General features: G+C 51.2%; 1 protein-coding gene across 2 annotated transcripts in view; it reads right to left on the bottom strand.

Moving 5' to 3' along the window:
• Positions 1-15,793, bottom strand: part of Slc35f3 (solute carrier family 35 member F3) — a 248,490-nt gene that overhangs the window by 52,499 nt on the left and 180,198 nt on the right. For both annotated transcript variants that reach the window (XM_076831682.1, XM_076831683.1), the window contains one exon: positions 12,934-13,258. In XM_076831682.1, coding sequence (XP_076687797.1) covers positions 12,934-13,258 — 325 coding nt within the window. The remainder of the gene's footprint in view (positions 1-12,933; positions 13,259-15,793) is intronic.

The raw sequence follows: 15,793 nt of genomic DNA, 5'->3' as shown, positions 1-15,793 counted from the left end.
CTACACCACCTGACTTGGAAGCACCAGCAAGGCCTCCTGCCTCAGGGGACTCCACCCACACAGCTGCCAGGGTGCAGGGGCTCTGGCCTGTGGAAGCCGTCGCCTATTCAGGTCTTGACTCATCACGTAGCTGTTTCCTTCTTACATGTGGTTTTATTAATGCCAGATCCTCTATAATTCATGCATAGAAGGACTTGACTTGGGTATGAGGGCTGTGTCCTCAGTGGCCGGCCATACTGTAGTTCTTCGATGCTATGTGCATAAAACAATCCACCTGCTCAGGAGAGCCAGCTAGTGTGGCGGCAGGCACCCAGCACACACTGGACATGCTGCCCTTCTTATCACGGGGCAGTTCGAAGCAGCTTCGTTCTCTGAATAATTTATCTCCACTTGTATTCGTCTTCTCCACCCCGGTTGAAGCTGTTTTCTGCTGTGCTGATAAAGGCCCTGCTTCTCAGAGGAGGGAGACAGCTGAGTTCACAGCGAGGTCTAGGAGGGTGGGAGCAGACATCTGGCCTGGAGATGCCCAGGGGTGTGGGGATGGGCTGGAAGGCCAGGCCAGCCTCAGCCAGCAGTTCTAGGAGATCAGCCCACACCCTCCACTGCCTCAGGCCACAGAAGGGATCCTGGAGGAGCCCCTTCCTGGATGGTCCAGCTCCCCAGCCTCAAGGGCAGGTGGCTTTGCAGCCCAGGGCCACAGCTCTTCCCACAGTCATCCTCGCTGCAGAGGCTGTGGGGGTGACCTGCCTACTCCTCCATGAGATGGTCCCATTGAGGGCTGTGGGGGGCCTCCTCCTGCCCTGAAAATTGTAGGAACATTCTCACAGTACAGTGAGGTGGAAGTAACCCTCTTCAAGCGCTAAGGCTAGGTTTTAAAGGACGCAGTCTCTGCTGTGTCCACTGGGACACACACCTTTGGGGGCCCTGAGCCTCATTGTCCTGAGCTACCATGTTGTGAGGAAGCCCAGGCTACCCAAGGTGGCCATGTGTAGGTACTAAGGTGGACAGCCTTGGCTGAGGTAGCAGGTGACAGCCAGCATGATCAGCAAACCCTGAAGGGACATGCACAGGTGGTCAGTTCTTGCCCTTAGCTGTGACTAAGCTTCAGTAGCAGGTCTCTATAAAGAGCAGCAGTGATTGGAGCTGAAGCAAAATCTCAAATCTCATAGCAGGTTAAGTGTTAGCAAGATTTTAAGACCCTAAATGCACTAGTCCTCTAAAGCCCTCTCTTTCAGGGCTCAGTGAGCATGTAGGTCAGGAGCAGGTCACAATCCAGCCACGTGAAGATGAAGCCTCAATCTCTTGCAATGGGTTTTCACTCTCACTCCAATCAGAGGCTGGAGCAGGACGTCCCTGGGCTGACTCCACCAATTTCAGACCTGGGTCATGTTCTCAAAGTGTCTGACATTCAAACAGTTCCTTCTCTAAAACGACTTTATAGTTCAAGAGCTCTTTCCATGCTGGACCGGCTAGCCATTATGGAAGGGACAGGAGCAGCCTATGGCAAGTGGGTGCCCTGTTGGGTGCTTGCTTCAGCGCGGGCGTCTGCTCTGATGGTGAGCATGGGCAGGTCACAACCTTCACTACCTCTCCCGCCCCTCTCCTGGCACCCCACCAGGGATGCTGCTGGGACAGGCAGGTGAGAAGACTGTCACAGCCCCTGTTCTTGTGGTGTGTAAAGATGGCCCCTTTCTGTTCACATACTCTTTTCAATATATTGTTTACTCAGAATAAAATAAAGTAAAGCCACGTGGAAGCTTCCAGGCAGGGAGGAGGTCTGAGAGCACATCTCAGCATGCAGATCTGACTGGCTGCCCCTCGGTGGCGATGGGGGATGGAGACAGCGTTAATCAGCGAGCTGGCTGCCCTGTCAAGACCCCGCCTTCAGAGGCTGGAACACAGACATGTGGCTCTGATTCTTGCCTTTGACAGGCGACGTTTGACCCCTTGGGGACATTCTTCTCACCGTCTTTGAAGCCAGGGCATTCGTGGGAAAAGGAGGGTGGACAATGCCCATGTTCTTATCTGCTGTGGTTGACACACACCACTTTGGGGAACGTGACGTGGAGGCTGGGAGATGAAGTCCCTGGCTAGTGATCCCTGCCCTATAGCAGCCTCCACTGGAGCAGAGACTCAGGATCTGGGCTGCAGAGTTCCCCCTCCCTGCCTCAGAACGGTCTGGCTTTGCACTGGCAAAGTCAAATGGACACTAGTGGTTGCTTGGGACTCCTGAGAGCTGGGGATTTGGCCAGGAACCTGGGATAGCTCCAAGCCTCCTCCTAGGGAAGATCTACTCAGCTCCGCACACCCCCATGGAGGACTCTGCACCTGCGTGTGAGCCCCTCCGTTCTCTCGCCAATTCCCTGTGCTCGGCACGTGGGAAAAAACATCCTCACCAAGAGTCAGGAAGGCTGGGTTTAAGCACACCAACTTTTACCACCTTTAATAAGACCGAGTGCTCAAAACACACCACGAGCACTGGAGAGATCCACACTGATCCACAATAAATTATTAACAATCTGTTTCCATTTTGTTGGTGGAGCACTTAGAATGTTTCTTTGAAAAAAATTCTCTTCCGTTTTCCCCCCAGAGAAACATGTGGCAAAATAATGCCAAATACCGGTCTTAATGATGTATTCCTGTAGCAGGGGAGCCTTAGTTTTTCCAGGGCTTTTAATTTATTTTATGTTATAAATTAATAATGTATGTATGATAGAGAGGAACTCATTAAACCTAAGTGTCATAACATAAGGCACTTAGGAGAGAAGAGTGTGAGTGATGCTGATGCACTCTGATGTTACATTAAGTACATAAATCATATTTGTTTTCTCTCCACTTAAAGCTGAAAACAACCAAGGAGGTAAATGTAATTACTATAATACTATTTTAAAAGGTTCAGGAAGCACCAGAATAGAATTTGCACAAACATCAGAAAATGCAGCTTATTCTGGCCAATCAGATGTTTTGTCTTTTGTGAGGAACTCTCTTAGTCTGTGCGGGGTGTGGCCACAAGGCCAGGATGCCCTCTACGCAACCAAGAGCTTCCCAAGGCCAAGTTCAAGCTCTCAGACACAGAGAGCTCATCTGAAGCAGGGGTTGTCTCTCAGAACACAATGGCCAGGCTGGAAAATGCAAGGGAAGTTTCCCAGGGATCCTCAGCTGGCACCCCTTCCCCCTCTTGCCTTTCAGGACCAGGCCTATGGTAGGCTGGGGTGTGGAGGGGAGGACTGGCCCTAGGGCGCTGGGCACATGGCCCCATCTGCTCTGGCTCTTGCCTGTGGATGGCGCACCTCTGTTTTGGTGAGCTGGAACTGACTCTATGAAGCACCAGCACGGACATTGGCTGTATAAAGGATGTGATTCAACTTTGCTTTAAAAAGTGGGCGTAACAATTTCCAGTGACTCCTTTTCCTATTGGCTCTCGATTCCTTCACTGAGGAAGGCCCATGTAGAAGAACAGAATAAAATAACAAGAGAAAGTCCAAGGGCAAATTAAATCTTTTGTCCTGTGGCTCAGTTAGAAATGAAATGTCCAAAGAGAGAGGGCATGTGCAGAAAGACAATTGAGGGAAAGGCTAGTGACAACCAATTGTTACCATCAAAAGAATCACCGCTCCTGCAGCTGGGAGCAGGGACCACTAACTACCTCATCACTGTCCAAGGCTTGAGTTCTGGGCCAGGTGATCTGCAGTCCAAACCCTGGAGCCCACTGGTGTACACAGGAATTAGTGTTCCCATCTCCAATACGAGGAAATGGGAAGTAGGGAGCCTCAACCAGAGAACTTATCACAGTCGTGCAGTCTGGGTAATGTTCTCAAAGTGTCTGACATTCAAACAGTTCCTTCTCTAAAACGACTTTATAGTTCAAGAGCTCTTTCCATGCTGGACCAGCTAGCCATTATGGAAGGGACAGGAGCAACCTATGGCAAATGGGGTGCCCTGTTGAGTGCTTGCTTCAGCGCGGGCGTCCGCTCTGATGGTGAGCATGGGCAGGTCACAACCTTCACCACCTCTCCCGCCCCTCTCAGCCCCTAGAGCTCAGGCCAGCCTAATGCAAAGCCCAGGTCCCTTCCTCTGCGTGCGGCCTCCTTCTCCGAATGACCCTGGGACCCCATGTAGGTCTGGCACTCAAGGGTGCTAAAAGGACACGTGGGCAGCAGGGAGAGAAGTGGGAAGCACTGCCAGCTGGGCTCCCTGGAAGGGTGGGCTGGGCACCCCAGGCAGCAAGGGCTGCACCAGCAAGGACATAGTGGAGCCAGCAGGAGAAAAGTGACAGGACAAGGGGCATGTCTGCTGTGGCCCCTTGTTGTGTCTACAGGGTAGCAGCGGGTTTTTCCCTTTTTGTTTTTCAGCTTTCAAAAATATAAGAGCATCAAGAGCTTGAGAGGACCTGATCTTCTAGACAGTGCATCACCTTGTACTTCCTCTGGCTCTGGTTCATGTTCTAGAACAACACAGTGTTGGCCTGCTCCACATCAGTTCTCACCCTTTTTCCTGTCAGACTTGTCAAAGCTCATCTCTGTCAAGAAACATGTATCCCCCATGCAATCTAAAATAATGACAGGGACCAGTGCTGGCCTCCCTGATGTGGGCTTGACACCCGCTGCAAGACATATGCTCATTAGGAGAAAGACTCATCATTTGGGACTGCACATCATCATCATCATCACCCCACTACCACCACTACCACCATCATCACCATCATCAACACACTACCACCACCATCGTCATCATCACACCACCATCACTACCACCATCATCAACACCATCACCACCATCTTCACCATTATCATCACCATCACCATCACTAGTATCATCCCGTGATCAATATCACTACTACCACATCATCATCATAGTTATCATACCCATCACTACCATCACAACCACCACCATCAATCACTACCACTACTATAACCATCATTATCATAACCATCACCACCATGAATAACACCTCTACCACCACCATGCCAACTCCATTATCATCACCATGACCAACATCACCATGAATATCATCATCATCATTATTATAACCATCACTACCATCACAACCAATGACATCGTCACTACCACCACCATCATCATTATCATAAATATCATTAACATTACCACCACCACCACCATCAGCATCACTATAATCATCATCATTATAATCATCGTCACCACCATCACCATCATCATTTTATAACCTATAGAGAGCAGGAGCCATGGTTTGTATGAGTTTTGGGATACACATTTTGAAGATGCAAATATGGGTGGGAAGCCTCTGAACAAGTTTGGGGATTTATTCACACAATCACACTTAATTCTGTTCCAGTTAAACACATGATCCACACAAGAACCATGGAACCCAGGGGAGGGGTATGGATCCCAATAGCAACCCTCAAAAGCGGATTTTGAGGTAACAGCTAAGGCTTAGAGTTTTTAGTTGATTTTTCCTATATTCCTGCATCAGATGAAGACAGTGTGGTTTCCAATCCCAGCTATCTAATGGCCGGCCTGTGTTCTTACCATTGTCACAGTGTTCCCAGCATGGGCTGTAGCCCTCTCTCCACTGTTGCTCCATCCTACTTGGGTGCTGCCTCCAAGTTCCTTCCAATGAGGAAAGAGCATCAATCCATCTTTTCTTGGTAGCATTATGGGGAGGTCCAGGGCTGAAGAGAACAAGGCACCTTACCCCCTTTCCTGGAGCATCTGTGACCTCTTTGATAATTTGAATAATTTAGATCAGAGTATCCTCAGAGTCCCTTTCGGATATTTCTAAGTCTTTAGCAGATGATCTTTTGCTAAATGTGAGAGTTTTAAGGCTTAATGTACCTCTGAGCTAGTTCACTAGCCTTGACTCTACGATTAAGAATCACATGGAAAGTAAGAAATGGCTCAGTCTTACCAGGTGGCATTGGGTGGGCCTCAGCCTCTTGGTCACTCTTACACACCTATACATACCTGCACTGATTCCCGGTGCCCTTTGCAAGCTGCATATGAACCCTTGTCATCTGGCTTCTGCAGACACTAACAACTTCTCAAGACCTGCAGAGGAAGGTCCCCTCCTCTGGGAAGTTACCCTTTCTTGCTTTCCACCTTCTGAGTCCCTGTTACACTGACCTTGAACATCTTCATGGTGACCTTGGCACTTTGTGCTAAAAATATCGCCAAAGTTCTTCCTGAAAATTCCAGCCTGGGGATTTTTGAACCCCCCAAAGCCATAAGTACACTGAATTTTTTAAAAAAAAATTTTTGAGTTATAGATGAACACAATACCTTTAGTTTTTTGCTTATGTTTTTCATGCGGTCCCGAGGATCGAACCCAGTACCTTATGCATGCTAGGCAAGCACTCTACCACTGAGCCCCAGCCCCATCCCTTTAGCTGCCCTCTTTAAACCCACATCTTATACATCCAGAAGCACTGGAACTAAACATTTGCAAAATTTCGACATGATTGAAAAAACATTGCTGCAGCTGAATTAAACAGACTCTGAAAGTACACGGTGGATGACCTGGAACTGCAGAACCTCCAGGTCAGACCCTGTTACCTGGTCAAGGTTCAACAGAGCCTTAGGTACCTGGGGCTGGCAGGTGAGGTGACTCAAGTGGAAAACGAAGGCAGCCAGGAGGCAGAGCAGCAGTTTTGCCTTGCCTGAGGGTCCAAGGTCACTCGTGGAATATGACACTCTGGACTTGTCTGTGGGATGCTGGGCTGCCATTCAGGCTCACTGGGGTGAAGCCAGAGCTGTTTACTGAAGTGCAGGGTGTGGGGAGGAGAAGCCGGAAGGAAAAGAAAGGAGCTAAGCTATGAGGCATGACCACAGGACGGAAGGAAGACCCTGCAGAGTGGCGGCCCAGCATTGGCGCAGGAAGGCGATGGGGCAGGTGGACCACGCTCCCCTGTTTACGCATGGATGCATCCTTGAATACCAAACCTATGCAGCCTTCGCGGGCTACCCAGGCCCTTGTGACTTCCCACTTAGCCATGAAGCACTGATCACATGCTCTGCGGCAGCTGTACCTGACATTGGCTGCTCAGTTGACTATCCGCATGTGTGTGTGTATATGCATGTGTGTGCGTGCGTGTGTGGGGGGGTGCTAATTGTCCCAGCACAGCCTGACCAAAATCTCCTGGCATGAGGATACTCATGAATAATCACCATTACTGACCTAGGCTAAAGACATGGGCCAAATTACAGATGGTAGCCCCCAATTATTGCATCCATTTTTTCTAATGCAGTTACAAATCAGACAGACAAAAAGACAAGGACATCAGCTGAAGGGCTGTGGATGAAGTGCACCATTTTATAGGTTGTCAGTCCTTGGGGAACAGACAGGGAACTGGACAGCTGTGTGTGTGCTAGGAGGGACTGTGGAGGCAGGGGGACCAACCCGTCATATTTTATCCCTTCCTTCACCCCAGCTGCTGAGCTGGTGAGTAGAATAGGGCTCTTGGACCCCACTGGAGGTCAAGCGAGTCAGGCCTCCTTGCCACTGGACTCCTGGCACAAAGGGGCTCCTTTTCCCATTGGTTCCAATTGTTTGGCCTCCACCTCAGTGCTCAGCAGGGTTGGGCAGTGGAGGCAGTCAGTGGAGGCTCACCAAGGAAGGATCGCAGGCCACAATAGGGAATTATAGGCCACAATAGGGCTCCTCTAGGGCTCGATCTGCTCAAGGCAGGAGGTGCCGGTGAGCACAGGCTCAGACAGGCTCCAGGCAGGGGCCAAGGCCTCCCCTCCAGCACCCTGGCCCCATCTTCCCCTGCAGCCTCAACACCATCTGGCACACTGTCTCCCCTGTTCACCACTCCTCTCCTGCTAGAAGCAAGCTCCACGAGGCAGGGATCCTCCTTTCTTATGGTCACGCAGTATTCCTGTGCCAGGAGCAGCCCCGGCACACAGACGGCCCTTGGCAGGTCCAGGGGAATAACAGAGCACCTCCATCCCCAGCTTGAAGCCCCCTCTGAAATCTGGGGGCTTCATCAGGTGGAAGCAGATTTCAGAGTGGCTTCCACGTGATGAATAGCTGTTGGTGGGAACAGGCTGGAACGCGTCTGGGACTCCCTCCAGAAAGGGAAAGTAAAGAAAGCCACCAACCATGTCAAGGGTAAGGCCTGATGGGGCAGGGAGACATAGGGCACCCACTGCTGTGCCTGAAAATGTGTACAAATACTCCCTGGAAAGAAGATTCCCACTTATTTTCAGAATCCTGGGGTTTGATGGAAATGACAGTTGTGAAATGATTTGCACCAACACAAGATCTTGCTGAAGGCTGAAGAGAAAGTTGGCAGTTCAAAGCAAGAGACCTGGTTCTGTAATATTTCAAGATTTGCTAGGAACCCCCCTCTCACACCAAACAGGTGGCAAGGGGACCAACCCGTGATATTTTATCCCTTCCTTCACCCCTGACAGTTATCCCACTCTTAACGTGAGATGGGAACATGTGTCGTACCAGTTAAAATTAGCTCCATGAATCCAAGTAACTCTGATTGGAGCAGATTTGCTCAAAAGCTTTTGGAGCCCCCAGTGCCCAGAGACTAACGTCTCAGCTGTGGGCTGGCCCCAGGGTGCTTCCCACCTGTGTCTCCATCTGCCTGTGGAGCCTGAGATCCACTCCACCCTGTACTGGAGCCCAAGCTTCAGTCAAGACAGTCTGGTCCCCTCCATCGCCCACCTCCTCCTTCATCCTACTGTTTGGGCCTGGGCTTCTCTCCCATTTGGTTGTGAGCTCCTTAGAGTCACGATCAACGTCCATGCCATCCACACCTTCCTGCATGCCCTGGGCACACCAACGTGGAGGAAGAGTTTGATGAACTGGACGATCTGCAGCTGGCTCCATCCCACACTCAACCCAGCGGCAGGAGCAACGGATTTCTAAAGATCCAACCTGATCATCCCTCTGATGGTCCCTGCCACAAATGCGCCAGAGCCGAAGCTCCTCTGCAGGGTGCAGGAGGCTTGCCAGCATCTGCCCTTCCTCCTGCCTCACTTCCTACACTCTTGGGAGCCCTCCCTTGGGCTCCATCTCCGTCTGCGCGGGTGTTCTTGACCTCCTCCTTCAGCGGCTGGCGGGCCATCTGCTCTTCCTGGCTCACTTCCTCCTACAAACCTTTACACTCTGCCAGGACACACGCACCCAGGCTTCTGCACCGGCTCCCCGGCACGCACCCTGCCTAGTTTACCAGATTTGGGGATCCTTGGGGAAAGGAATCATTTATCATTGCATCCCTAGCACATCTCCTAGAGAAGACATGATAACAATTACAGTACAAACCAACCTCAAGGTCGGTACTGCTCCACTCTGCTCCTTAGATTCTGAACAGCCACAAGACCCAAGATAGTTCCTTGGCAATCTGTACACATCAGCCTCAGGTAGCACTGCAAGAGATCCAAGCTGCCCTCCCCCTTCCTCGGCTCTGAATGGCATTACAGTGGCTGGGCAGAGTGAACTGGCTGGCTTACAAAAGACTGGCACTACAACAGGCAGAGGAAAGCATCTGTTGCCACTGCACCATAATTCCACCACGGTGACCTTTATTGGGTAGCTACATGATAGCAGAGAACAAGTCGCTGCTGCTGCAAGCTCCCAGAAGACCCTCTGACATGACTGCAAATGCCCCACATCTGCTTCTGCCTGGATTCTGCTGGTGGTGGCAGGCACTGGGGCCTGGGAAGCCATCCTTCTCTCCCACGGTCAGAGGACCCAGAGGTTGTGTGTCCTCACACCTCTCTTGACAGTCTCTCCACACCCCAGAGCTGGTGTGGCCTTCCTCTGAATCTTCACCACTACAGCTGTCCAGGAGACTGCGGTACTCAGCGCACTTAAGATTTTCCTTGGCTGGAGCTGTCCCCAAGTTCTGGGCACTGCTGCTTCCTCAGGGCACCCTGTGCCATCCAATGAGGTCAGACAGCTGTCAGCGAGCATCAGGAAAGACAGGGTGGGTACCCCTCGTAGGGGAGGGAGGTGCCCATTGTGCTCCAGGAGCTGGGACAACCCCAAGTCAAGGGCCAAAATGCCAGGTCAGTGGGGCTGAGAGGTCTTTTACTCGGGTTTAATTTCTGACTTCAGTGTCTGATCGTGAGCACCTGGCCAGTGTTCTAGGATGTCCTGTGCAGCCACTAGGCTCCAGGTTGATTTCTCAAGGGGAATCTGAGTGTGGTACCTTGGGGTCAGCTCTCCTGCGGTTTGAATGGGCCACGGAAAGGCGGTGGATGAACAAAGCCCTGGTGCATTCTTCCATTCAGCCCACAGGAGTCACAGCACACGCTTCTCTGCATTTATGTGGCGGACAGCAGATAAGAGGGTACGTTCACATACGGCGCCTCATTGATCACACAGCAATGTTTTGCGCAAGGCTAGGTCTGAATCGTCTATTTATAAGTGGGCATCTAAAGCTCCGAGAGCTTAAATGACATGTCCACAGAACCTCCCTCCCCAGTAGCAGAGGACCAGGGCTGCAACAGCAAGTTACAGTCAGTTCTATGTGGCCAGGTGAGTCCTGGTTCCTACACTGGGTCAGATCATCAGCATTTTTAAAAACCAATAACTGAGACTCAACAACTCCAGAGCCATGAGTGTCACAGTGCAGCCTGCCGTCCAGCAGCACCAGGCTATCCTGGATGCTCTCCAGGAGGGCAGGCTCTCATGCCACCCAGAAACTGCATCAGATGGCTTGGCTGGCAAGCCCAAGGAGCTCTGAGCCAGGGACCTTCATCTCCCTCTCTGCTTCACCTGCCTTCTGCCACTTCATCTGGGGATAGCAGCTGAGTGGGAGAGGGCTTGGAGAAAGAAACTTCCATCTGACTGCTTCCTAATAACTAAGGAAAGCCAGCTTGTCTGCTAAGCCCACTCTCTGTGCAATGTGTGTCTACTGGCCTCCTGTCTCCCAGCCCCCTGCTAAGACTGCTAACCAAGGACCCATCTCCTCAGCAGGCCCTACATCTGCTCTCTCTCATTAACTCTGATAAAGGCATGAAGACAGAAGATGTCGTTTCAGTGTTCCTCCATTCTGGAAATGCAAAAGCTGTTGAAAGCACTCCTCATCTGAGCTGTGACAGTCATGGTTTCCTTAGGAGGGTCTGTAGTGACATTCAAATTCTTCTCTCCCCTCCTGGGGGAGACTCTTCACCCCTCTCATGGCATGCATGGCTTCACCAAATATCCAAACCTGACTGGAAAATGAGCAGCTCCTCTCAGCCATGGGAAAATCTTTCCAATTAGAAAGATTTTTACTGGGAAGTGGAGCTGAGTTTTGTGAGAGAAACTGGGCTCAGTTTTAAGTGGTTTCACTAATCAAGGTAGGATTTTGCACACTCCCCCACTTTCTCTAGCCAACACACCAGTCCCTGCAAGGGTTTCTGAATTCTTTCTGGATGCTTTGTACAGGAAGGCACCAACTGAAGTCAAGGAGTGATGTCTTTTCATGCAAAATGGGGTCCCTTCAGTGATATTTCTTTTTTCCTACTTTGACCTTTTAACCACCACTGAGCTTCACTCCTTAAGTGTGGTTTCCAGCCCAACAGTCTAAATGTTGCTGGGGCTGCCCTAAGTGGCCACAGTGCCAGCCTTGCCCCCAGGCACAGTCATGGCTCTCGCTCACGTCAGTGGCTGCTGTTGAAGAGAGGCCCTTCCAGCAGGAGCAGCTGATGCCATCGAGGGGCCTCCATCTCTGCTCCCCTAGTTCTTGGTGGAGAAAGGGCATGAAACTTGTTCTCAGGCCTCTGCTAGGGGCATTCAGTGCCTCCTTGGCAATTTCTGGCTGGCTCTGAGCAACTGGTTGAAATCAGCCCTGAGGATGCCGCAGTCCTGGGCTCTGTGCCCCGCATGCCTCGTCCCCAGCATTTGCCCCAAACCCTTTCCACTGAGGGGACATGCAAGGCTAGCTGGGTGTCTCAGCTGATTGAGGGTGGCTCCCCAGGGTCTGTCCCTCCAGAATTCCTGCTCTACTTTACAAACTGGTCTTCTAAAGGAGCCAGGACCTTTAAGGCGTATGGCACCTGCATCTCCAGTCTCTGGGGACAGAATGGTGAGTTCCCAAGAGAAGTCTGATCCCAATCTAGAATTCCATTTCCAAACCACTTTCCTCTTTGGCTCCAGTGATGGGCTTAGTTAATCTGTGGCTTGGGAAGGCAACTTCAGGACAGGGCTAGGTTTGAAGTGGACATTCGACAGGACTTGGCCATTTTGTAAGGGTATGTGTTGGGGTGGGGTGGGGTGAGGTGGGGAGGAAGAAGGCACTGGTTGTCATCACCTCTAAATTTCTGTTCACTTCTGGGACTGATAAAAGACAAGTTTCCAGGGCCTATAGTGACACCTTGGCCAGCAGTCTTTCTTGGGGTTTTTGACAGACTTGAGCCAGTCCTTGACAGCCCACATGGTTCTCCACCTGGGCAACATGAGGTGCACTATCAGCTAGAGGAGGTGGGGGTCAACACCAACAATGGGGCTCCAGGGGGGGGTTGGGGCCTTAGCAGGAGTCGGGGGCTGTTGCAGACTGAGATGGGATCAGGATTCTGGGCTTATTTGGAAAGGGGCATCAATTCCATGTGCAATGTATGAGAAAATAATGTCAATGAAGTCCACAGCTGCTCTGCTTCTGGTCTCCACACTGCAGACGCCCAGACCTTGCAATCACATACCAAAGGAGCCTATATTTTGCTCCCAGGTACCTGGCTCCAGGGACTCCAGGTCCTCACCCAGCTGGGAGGAGCTCTGCTCCATTCCTCACTTCTGGAGGGTACTGCCTAATCCTGCTTCACAGAAAGGAAGCAGCTGGTAGGGCTGCGGGATGGAGGTGCAGGCAGAGGCTCACCAGCCAGGGTGAGGAGGACTCTGGTCCTGGCCCAGTGAATGAGCAGGTGCATTTTGAGATTGTCCCGGGTTCCCACCTCCCACCTGGGCCAGCGGCCCGGGACTGCCCGGGACAGGTGGTCAGGGTCAGGAGGGCCTACCTGTATCTCTGCTTCACAGACTGCTTCTCGGTGGACTTGCAGACGTGTCCCGCGTAGTACAACGGGAAGAACAAAAAGTTCCAGTTGGTGGCAAACCAGGTGAGGGTGAAGGGCGCGTCGAACTTGGCGAAGGTGAGCTTGGCGAGCTGCGTGGAGCCAGCCCAGGAGGCGCACACGCACAGCACCACGGCCACGCCCCAGAAGGTCTTGTGCAACTGCGCCCTTGAGCACGTCCAGCGGTGGCGGCTGGTCCTCCCTCCGGCCTCCGCCCCGCCCGGCGCCTGGGCCTCCGCCGGGCCCGGGGGCTCCCGGGGGCGCTCCTCCCCTGGGGAAGAGAAGGCGGTTAACGGCCTGCAGACCTGGACCGGGTCTGCAGACTGGGACGGGGCGCAGGGCAGCTGCCGTGTCCTGTGCGCCAGAGCCAGGTGCTGGGTGCCAAGAGCCGACCCAGCCCAGCTCCACTGCCCCATTTCCTGAGAGCTTGCTGGAAACGCAGTCTCAGGCCTTCCCCAGGCTCCTAACCAGAACCTGATTCCAACAGGTGACCTGCCTGGATCTGGGAAACTTAAGAGCATGCTGTGGCTGCGGGGAGCTGGGCAGCCCTGGGAGGGGCTTCCTACCCAGGGGCAGCAGGCCTTGACCTCTACAGGGTCCCCTGCCTTGACAGGAGCTTCCTGCCTGTTACTGACAGGCACATTCACCAGGCCCCTCCTCTTACTCTGAATGCTCAGAGACCACAGTCCCTTTCCCCATCTGCTGTACTAGCTTCCTGTGGATGGACTCTGGTCCCACTTCGAAGCTTTACTTAAAAACTGAAGTCTCTGGCAGCTAGTGTGTGAGAGGCCACAGACAGGACACTCCATTATAGAACTATGTCCCTTGGGAAAACCAGGCTGCAAGCCGAGAGCAAGGAGGTGAAAGGCGTTATTTTCCACTGTTTGCTTTTCATTCATGATTGTGTGTGTGTCAGTCGGCTGGAAAGTTAAACAGAGCTGTGGCTGGTGTCAGAGTCACCATGGACAGAGGCGGCCTTCCAGGGGGCAGCCCACTTGCCCCAGTGTGCTCTGCCCGGCACTGAGCTGAATGGGCACCCAGCTGCAGAGCACCTCACTCCTGGGTACAGAAAATGAGGGTCTCTATACATCATTTAAACTTAATGGTCATTTCATGATCTTTAATAACATTAAACCAAGTTTTGTATGCTGTCTGAAACAGTTCTATGGGGAAAATCCTGGTTCAACATAGGCTGTTAAGTGGGTGTTCACTGATCCTGTCATTAACTGCCAGCCTGGACTGTGTCTGTCTTAGTCAAAGACCATCAAGTGCTACGTGACTAGTCAAGGACTGATTTGAAGCCTGTTTGACATGGTTTCTCTCGTCTTCATTTTCTGCTTTAGTAATATGTAATCTCTTGGTTCTCCCGTGTGTGTATATCCACCTTGAAGCCCTCTAGAACCAAGCGTTTAGTTCCGCTGGGAGCTGCTGACACCTGCCTGTCGCTGCAGCAGCTGTGGGGTGGGGTGGGGCACAGGAGACAGAAAGACGAATCCCAGCCTTCCACTTTATGACCTCCCACCAGGACTTCTTAACTTTGCTCACTTTATGACCTCCCACCAGGACTTCTTAACTTTGCTCGTGGTGAATTCCCATAGTTTAAGGCAAATTCCATTCCAGGTAGAAGCACACAGATTCAGTGTACACCCTGATTACCTGCCAGTTTTGATCAGCTTCTGCAGCCCTTCAGTACTGGATAACTGGGTGCGTGTGGGGGGCAGGGAGTTTTCTCTCTCAATGAAGCCCCCGCCCTGAGCTCCCCTGGAAAGACAACTGGAGATGAAGACAAGGCCTCCCCCTCAAACCCCCCACTTAAGGACCGGGGGAGAGGCTGCATAAATTCAGCTGGGGGCACAATTCCTCAGTTAATGGGCTGTTATGGCAAATTAAGCTTTAGGACACAGGGGCCTGAGTGTGAGTGCTATGCTGCATTTACAGGGAAGGAGAAAGCCACTGGATCCTGTAATTTTATGTTGCTAAAATGGCTTTGTGCTTGAGCAGCCTTTCCCTAGCCTTGAGCCCTGTCCAATCCTCCAACCAAGGGAATATCAACAATGCACAAAAAAAATAGAGACTCTGTAAACTAAACTCATAACTCTTATTTAAAAATAACATGTAATGGGCTGGGGATATGGCTCAAGCGGTAGTGCACTCGCCTGGCATGCGCGGGGTGCTGGGTTCGATCCTCAACACCACATAAAAATAAAATAAAGATATTGTGTCCAGCTAAAACTAAAAAATAAATATTTAAAAAGAATAACATGTAAGATTGAACTGTGTTTTCAAATGCGCAACACAGGTAATAGGTATGATAAGAGAAAAGCAGTCTGTGGCTGCTGGTAAGTTTGGAAAACACTAAATAGAACTGACAGGTTCTTTGCTCTAGGAATCTTCAGGGCACAGACGTGGTGAATTCCCAGGAGGCTGCTACAGCCTGAGTGCCTGCCTGCTATCTTAGTTAAGTGGGTAACATCTGTAGTAGATCCTAGTGTATCCTGGAACACACTTTGAGAAACAGTGGAACAGACCCTTAAAAAGGAACAGACAACAAAACCTAATTCATTACAAACCCTCCAGTCACTGCATTGAGTCTCTTGTAATAATAATAATAATCACATATCAGTTTCATCACCTCACATATTCTTAATACTTCCAGATACCTCCTCCCTCTATAAATACAAAACGTTCTTTATAGACACATTATGAAAGTACTGAGAAGCAAGAATGAAAAGCAACCTATAATAAGAGAGCTCTCGCTGCTGCTGTTGCTGCTGCTGCTGCATTTTCTATAGTTTCTTGTCTGTGC

This window comes from Callospermophilus lateralis, chromosome 13 (genome assembly GCF_048772815.1).
Source record: "Callospermophilus lateralis isolate mCalLat2 chromosome 13, mCalLat2.hap1, whole genome shotgun sequence".
Lineage (NCBI taxonomy): Eukaryota > Metazoa > Chordata > Mammalia > Rodentia > Sciuridae > Callospermophilus > Callospermophilus lateralis.
Note: the sequence above shows the minus strand (reverse complement) of the source record. Positions and strands in the feature narration are given on the sequence as shown.